This window comes from Zingiber officinale, chromosome 8A (assembly GCF_018446385.1).
Source record: "Zingiber officinale cultivar Zhangliang chromosome 8A, Zo_v1.1, whole genome shotgun sequence".
Taxonomy (NCBI): Eukaryota; Viridiplantae; Streptophyta; class Magnoliopsida; order Zingiberales; family Zingiberaceae; genus Zingiber; species Zingiber officinale.
The window spans coordinates 105,845,425-105,852,650 of NC_056000.1; the positions used below are offsets into that span (position 1 = coordinate 105,845,425).

Genomic DNA, 7,226 nt, shown 5'->3' on the forward strand with positions numbered 1-7,226 from the left:
CAGAAAACCTATATTTCCACCTTGAAGAATTCCTGAAGCTTTGTGATATAGTAAACTGTGAGTGTGTCTCAGCAGATCCAGTTCGATTGATAGCATTTCCTTTCAGTATTAAAGATAGGGCAAAGACTTGGTTTAATTTTATCCATCCTCAAACATCACAAGTTAGAAACAATTGGAGAAGTAATTTTTGAATCATTTTTTCCCTCTAAGTAAAACAGTGTATATGAGGAATTGCATCACAAATTTTGCTCAAGTAGATGGAGAATCACTATTTAAAGCATGAGATAGATTCAAGAGTTTACAAAGACAATGCCCTCATCATGGTTTGGAAAAATAGCTGACCCTGCACATATTCTATAGGAGAATTTCTTTCTCAGATAAGTGTTTATTAGATTCATCAGCTAAAGGTTCTTTTATGAACAAAAGTATGGACGAAGCATACACATTAATTGATCAAGTGAAATTGAATCTCCAAGAATGGTTAGATAGAAGTTGGATGGAATTTCCCTCGAGAACTTCAGAAGTACAAGCCATGAAGGCAAAAGAACCAATCAAACAAAATGAGTTCAACCTTCCAAGATTTTGGAAAATCATAAGTCACAGAATGAGGGGTTCAAACAGTTGGAGACAAAGATTGATAACATAGTTTCCAAATGGTTCAAGCATGACCTCCCTAGCTCCTTTACATACAAGGTCTAGTAAACAATGTAATGATATTAAGTTAAGAAGTGGCATGAATCATGAAGAACTTCTAAAAAAAGACTTATACAAAATTGAGGAGAAGAATAATAGAAAATCACAAAAACTAAATTCTATTACTCCAGAAAGTGTCCAAAGGCCACAAGTACATTTCCCTCAATAGTTGATCACATCATCACTAGACAAGCAATTTAAAACTTAGCCACAAGCTCAATCATTCCCAAAACCTCCACATAGGATTCCTTTTCCTTAAAGGCTAGTGGGGGTCAATAAAGATAAAGACTTTGGCAAATTCTGTGGTAATAAAACTGTTGAATGCAAATTTCTTGATATCTATATGTTGGTTAGTCCTAGGAAAATCGTACCAGCTCCACCGTACAAAACTTTTGTACAAGTGTCGAACCTTTCCTTAAATAACCTATTGTGTTCTTTAGAAGTTAAATTAGGAATCGCAAACAGAACTTAACATTATTGATTCCAAATTTAACTTGTCTATTCTTAATGGTTTAGACTTAGATCGCAAGCGGAACTTAACACTATTGATCCAAATCCACCTATGTTATAAATTCAATTAAATATTAAGTTTCAAAATTGGCTTCCAGTACTGCATGGCGAGGCACATGACCTTCTTGGGGTATGGGAGCATCCATCACCGCCTAGACAAAGCCTTTTAAGGAAAGCTAATATTTAATTTCCTTATATAACTCTAGGTTTAATAAAAAAACAATCGAATCACAAATTCGAAAAACAAAGAAAAACACAAATACGAATTACTAATTCGAAAAACTAGATTTAATGCCTCTTGTCTTTGGAATTCTTACAAAGAAAAATAACTAGCATGATGCGGAAAACAATTGCTAATTATACCTTCTCTTTGTATGCTAATGACCTTGAGATCTTCTGCCGTATTCCTTGCCTCCTCTTGGACGTCATGTAGGCGACGATCCTCCAAGATGAACACCACCCAAAGAGCTTCTCCTCCTCCTCTAGAATTCGGCCACCACCACCACCAAGGTGCAAAAGAGAGCAAAGGGAAAAGAGATGGAGAGAGGGCCGACCACACAAGGATCTCCAAGCAAGAGAATAAGAATTGATGTCTCATAAAGCCTGCTCACCTCTTCTTTTATATTACTTGCCCAAGGCAAATAAGGAAAGACTTTTTACAAAAATTAAAATCTTCATCTTGTTTTTTCCTTTTCCCTTTTATTTTCCCTTTTCTTTCCTCTTGATTGAATCAATTATCAAATATTAATTGGATGATGATTTATTTTTATTTATTTTGGCCGGCCCCTTGCTTGGGCACCAAGCAAGGGTGGGCAGCCACATCATCAAGGGGAAGAAAATTTTTTATAAAATTTTATAAAAGAATAAATCCTCCTATAAAATTTTACATGCTCTCTTTCCTAAAGTGGATGTTAAAAAAGGAAAGTTTTAAAAAATTAAAACCATGTTTTAAAATTTAAAACTTCTCTTCTAAAAATTTCCTTTTTTAACATGGTTACAAAAAATGAAAATTTAAATTTTAAAACTTCTCTTCTTTTTTCTTAAAACCATAAGGATGGTTAAAAAAGGAAAGTTTTAAAACTTTTAATACTACAAGAAAAACATCATTCAACAACACTCAAACGATAATGGTTTTATACCAAATCGTTGTTTTTTGCCTTTTAACAACGGTTTTAACAAAAACCGTTGTCTTTTAGCAATTTTTTAGGCCTACGACAACGGTTTTTAAAAATGGTTGTCTATTTATGTTTTTTTGGGGCTTCAACAACAGTTTTTAAATGCTACGACAACAGTTTTTTAAAACTGTTGTCTATGTGCGTTTTTTTGGGATTACGACAATGGTTTTTAAAAACCGTTGTCTATTAAGTGTTGTTGAATATCGTTGTTTTTTTTCTTTCGCCGCTTTTTCCCCTTCGTCATTTTTTACCGTGACGTTTTTTCTTTCCCTCTCCCTGAAATTTTTTGCCGCCGTATTCTGCCCCTTTACCTTCTCGATCCAACCTACGACCTCTTCTTACTGCCTGACCTCCCTTCAGCTAACCCACGAAACCGTAGCGGCAAGCCCTAAACCCGCCACCCCTTCTCCTTTCCTCTCCAAGACCTAAACTCGTCGCCCCTTCTTTGCCCCGCCTCCTCCCTTCTGCCGCCCGCTTCCACCGCTCCGTTTCCACTACCACTCTACACCTCCGACTGCGCACTCGTAGGTCCTCCCTCTTCCCCCGCCTCTTCGCCTCTTCTGCCTCCGCCCCCGCCGTCGCAACCACCATCTCCGTCGGAGACAATCTTCCTGACGCCAACCTCTCCTACTTCGGCTCCGATGGGGAGCTCCAGACCGTCACCATCTCTGATCTCACCAAGGACAAGAAAGCCATCTTCTTCGCTGTCCCGGGGGCCTTTACCCCGACGTGCTCGCAGAAGCACCTCCCTGAATTTGTGGAAAAGGATGGGGAGCTGCATGCCAAAGGCGTGGACACCATTGCCTGCATCTCGGTCAACGACGCTTTCATGATGCATGCATGGAAGAAGGATCTCAACATTAGGGACGAGGTTTTGCTACTCTCCGACGGAAACAAAGAGTTCACCCGGGCACTCGGGGTGGAGTTGGATCTGTCATACAAGCCCATGGGCCTAGGCGTCCGATCCCGGCGCTATGCGTTGCTGGCAGAAGATGGGGTTGTCAAAGTGCTCAACTTGGAGGATGGAGGTGCCTTTACCTTCAGCGGCGCCAAGGATTTGCTGAAAGTCCTCTAACAACCCTTCAACGTCATCCCTATTTCAGGTCCGTGCTTTTTTTTTTCCTTGTCTGTTTGCAGTTATCTATTTCTATGATCTCCAAAACTCAATAAGGCGGTCACGGCTTTCGCCAACTGTATTATTGGATGTTAATAAGGAAAGAGTTAGGTCTAGACGTTCTATTTTTTTTTTTTAAAATGTTTATCTAGACTTCTGTCTGAGAAATTGTATTTTTCGATTGCACAATGGTTTCGTGTGCAAAAGAGGATTTTTATATAAACATTAAAGTTGGGAATTTTCTTCTGATATTAGCGTAACTATGTTTGTTTCCTTACGCATTACCCTTTTTTGGAATATTGTTGATCTCGTTGCCGGTTGCATCTTGTATCTTCTCGAGTTGATACGAGAGAATTTGCGAGATTTTTTCTCATTTGATTAGTGTTGGGCTACCCAGTTTCTGTGCGCTTGCGTTTCTGTGAGTGTATGCGTCGTAAGTATTTGTTAACCTTGTATTTCGAATTTGTCTTTCTCTCCTTAAATTTTGTTCAAATATTTTACCTCAGAGGATAGAACCTGTAAAATTTTGCTTGGAGATTATGTAGGCGTCGTCAGAAGTTGAACACTATCAACATGGAGCATTCTCTTTTGGAGATTATAATCAATAATCAGTCTGGAAGTGGTGAATCCATCTTTGCTTCGATGAAATTTACTGTCCTACCAATAGCAAAAGTGTTTACCATGTGCTTTCTGGGGTTCCTTATGGCCTCCAAGTATGTCAACGTTCTTTCTGCAAATGGCCGGAAGCTTCTCAATGGGGTATGTTGTTAACTATTTTTCTCATTTATATCTGGGTTTCATACTTATATTGAACTTTCATTAAACAATCGTTTATGGTGGACCCTTCTCTATCATTTTCTTTGCTCTACTTTGGCATTCTATTCCATAACAATCGTGATTTGTATTTCAACAACCATAAGATGATGTTAGAGTTTATTCGCAAGTAATTAGTTTATTTCATACTTCAGAGTCTTGGAGAAAAAAGGTGACAACAATTTGATGCTATTTCTCTTGAACATACTAGTGAATAAGCACGGTTTTGAATTTCAGCTGTCATGACTATTTTCTTGAGCTTTATGTTAACTTGTTTGGAAGACAAGTGAAGCGGACTCATTAGCCTGAATCTATATAATTTTATGATGCAATATAATAGCCCAAACTAAACTTTACCAGTCAAGTCTTGCCTTCCACCTGACACATGCTGAGTTGGTCAACTAAGTTGACTTTACCCCTTCCTTTTAACCTTGGCCTGATCTCATCTCCCTAGACAAGTCTTGCCTTTCTAATATGGTGTGCCTTTTCACTGTTTAGTCTGCTTCGGCTATCAGTTACTGGAGTACTTACTAATATTTAGTAGTCAGGTAAAGACTGGTACCATATCAGTTGGAACAAGGACCTTACTTTTTTTGAGCCATAAATGGGACTGGTATTTACCTGTTCGTACCTGGTGTTGAAATCCTTTCCAGACCATTTATATCCTTTCTCTAAAGGACAATTTGTTACATTATTCGCTATGAGTGCACATGAGAATTGTTAAACTTTGTTCCTTGAGAGAATGTGGCTGTTAAACGAAGGAATTCCTTCCGCCTTAATAAAGATTAATGATGTACAATATTCTTGTCTACTATAAAAATCCAAGATAGATTATATTTTATATATAAAGATTCTATTTTTTACATGTGCATCTAACACATGTTGCAGTTTGTCTTTTCTCTGCTCCTACCATGCTTAATATTCTCTCAACTTGGACGTGCAATCACTTGGCAAAAGCTACTGGAGTGGTAAAACTGATTGATGGTTCTCTCATTATTCTTTATTAGTTTAATTTCTTTTCTTATGGGTCTCCATAAAATGCTTTAATTCTTAGTGTAATTATGTAGCTTATCCTATGGCATTAGTGTAACAACTGTTAGTTACTGGCATTGTTGATTGTTCTTGTGTGTGTTGTAATTGGACGTTGGCATTTAAAAGACTAAAATGACATTTTAGTGGTGAAGATTTTTTTTTGTTTAATGGAGGATTTTGTTAGTCTTTAGCAAATATCATCTTTATATGTGTTTTTGTTTCATGGTAATTTTATGTCACTTTTAGTGAATTGCAGTTGAATCCACTCTTCTTCAATTATGAGAGTTTTTATGAAGTTTGATCACCCTCAATATGTGGATATCATGGTATGCGGATATCATGTAATATTTATCTTAATGAAAAATGAGTATATTCCAATCTCCCAAACCTTGATGTATCATCCTCACTATTAACTTTTTAAGACCTACCTACATAAAAAATAGATCTTTGTTTTTATATTTGAAGGCAAAATAATCCATGTTTTTGAATGTGATATGAGTTTCTCTTCTCTTGTTTCTGCTAGAGTATGCTGTTCTTTGTACAAGTTACACCGACATTAAGTTAACCGAGCATTTTAGAACCTATGTAATTTTCGATATTAGCATCCTATAATATGACCTAATGGATTGTTATTATCAACTCAAAAGCTAAGGTGCATTATTTCTTGTCTTAATACTCAAGTTTTCCCCCTTTTTTTTGAACAGGAAGAAAGCTTACGGGATAAACCTGGATATGAACACTTAACCGAACCGCTGCACATACTATTGGAGGCAGAATTTACACCAGACATAATTGATGCTCGCTTAAACCAAGCTGTTGCCACCCTTGAAGATCTTCTGAAACATGTGATAACAAAAACTTTCACCTAGGGTGCATCCTCTGCGTTGTTCTACAAGATGTCGACGCGAACGTTGTTATCGAAACATAGTCACTATTCAAACTGTAAATCTTGCAGGACGAGTCAATGGACTACTACAAGAAGCAACAGTTCAGGGAGTTGGCCATTCTCAACGGCACATTGAGCGAAGATAGCCCACAAATGAGCCCACAAATGTTTAGGGAGTTGACCCACAGGAAATAGTTGTAAATGGAGTTTATTTGTTTATTTGTATTGGGATAAATTTTATTTGAATATGAGACATGTTTATTCTTTTGTGATTGTAATTCTTGTATAAGTAACATTTTGAATGACATTAATGTGAAAAATATTCTTTCTTTTGTGATTATGATTCTTTATTATATATTTATATTGAAATATGATATATTGGTATTAAAAGATAATAATTTAAAAGACAACGGTTTAAAATCGTTGTTGTTGTCTATCACCCTCAAAGACAATGGTTAAAAACCGTTGTCGTAGACCCAAAATGGTTGTATAACTGGTAGAGTTAATAAAAATGCTCTAAACAACAACGGTTTTAAACCGTTGTCTTTTCATTCAAAAGACAACGGTTTAAAACCGTTGCAAAACTGTTGTCTTTTCATTCAAAGACAACGGTTTAAAACTGCTGCCAATTACAACGGTTTTAAAGAGCCTACGACAACGGTTTTTAACCGTTGTCTATTAATGTTTTTGTTGTAGTGTAAACTTTCTTTTAAACCATGGGCCTAATTCAAATAAGGAAAGTTTTATAAATTTAAAATCTCTCTTTTACAAGTTGTAGATTTCTACAAAGAGAAGATTTTAAACATTCAAAACACCCCTCCTTGTTTGAATTATTGTGGCCGACCCCCTCTTGCTTGGGCACCAAGCAAGGGGCCGACCCCTTAAGAGGAGATGGTGGCCGACCCTTGCTTGGCCACCAAGCATTGGACCGGCCCCCTTCTTGGACACCAAGATGGGCTTATATTTGGATGGACTTGAGGCTTTATTGAGGCTACGACAGGGA

At 37.1% G+C, this 7,226-nt stretch overlaps 2 protein-coding genes and 1 non-coding gene across 3 annotated transcripts; 2 read left to right on the forward strand and 1 right to left on the reverse strand.

The window, feature by feature from the left end:
• Positions 1–221: 221 nt before the first annotated feature.
• Positions 222–327, reverse strand: LOC122013124. The gene has a single exon (XR_006120464.1). It is a non-coding gene; the product is annotated as a small nucleolar RNA R71 (small nucleolar RNA).
• On the forward strand, positions 258–3,453 carry LOC122011102 (peroxiredoxin-2E-2, chloroplastic-like). The gene is made up of 2 exons (XM_042567533.1): positions 258–323; positions 2,758–3,453. Exons 1-2 carry the CDS (start codon positions 258–260, stop codon positions 3,451–3,453), a joined length of 762 nt encoding a protein of 253 aa, XP_042423467.1.
• Positions 3,454–4,065: 612 nt separating this feature from the next.
• On the forward strand, positions 4,066–6,418 carry LOC122011103 (KH domain-containing protein At1g09660/At1g09670-like). The gene is made up of 3 exons (XM_042567534.1): positions 4,066–4,251; positions 6,042–6,182; positions 6,293–6,418. The coding sequence occupies exons 1-3, from the start codon at positions 4,066–4,068 to the stop codon at positions 6,416–6,418; spliced, it is 453 nt and encodes a 150-aa protein (XP_042423468.1).
• The last annotated feature ends 808 nt before the right edge of the window (positions 6,419–7,226 follow it).

Excerpts from the sequence above, each read along its gene's own strand:
- LOC122011102 (XM_042567533.1), top strand. The coding sequence starts at position 258 with ATGGAGAATCACTATTTAAAGCATGAGATAGATTCAAGAGTTTACAAA. Across the intron at positions 324-2,757 it reads AAGACAATGCCCTCATCATG|CGGCAAGCCCTAAACCCGCC; the intron begins GTTTGGAAAAAT and ends ACGAAACCGTAG.
- LOC122011103 (XM_042567534.1), top strand. The coding sequence starts at position 4,066 with ATGGAGCATTCTCTTTTGGAGATTATAATCAATAATCAGTCTGGAAGT. Across the intron at positions 4,252-6,041 it reads GCCGGAAGCTTCTCAATGGG|GAAGAAAGCTTACGGGATAA; the intron begins GTATGTTGTTAA and ends TTTTTTGAACAG. Across the intron at positions 6,183-6,292 it reads TTGAAGATCTTCTGAAACAT|GACGAGTCAATGGACTACTA; the intron begins GTGATAACAAAA and ends TAAATCTTGCAG.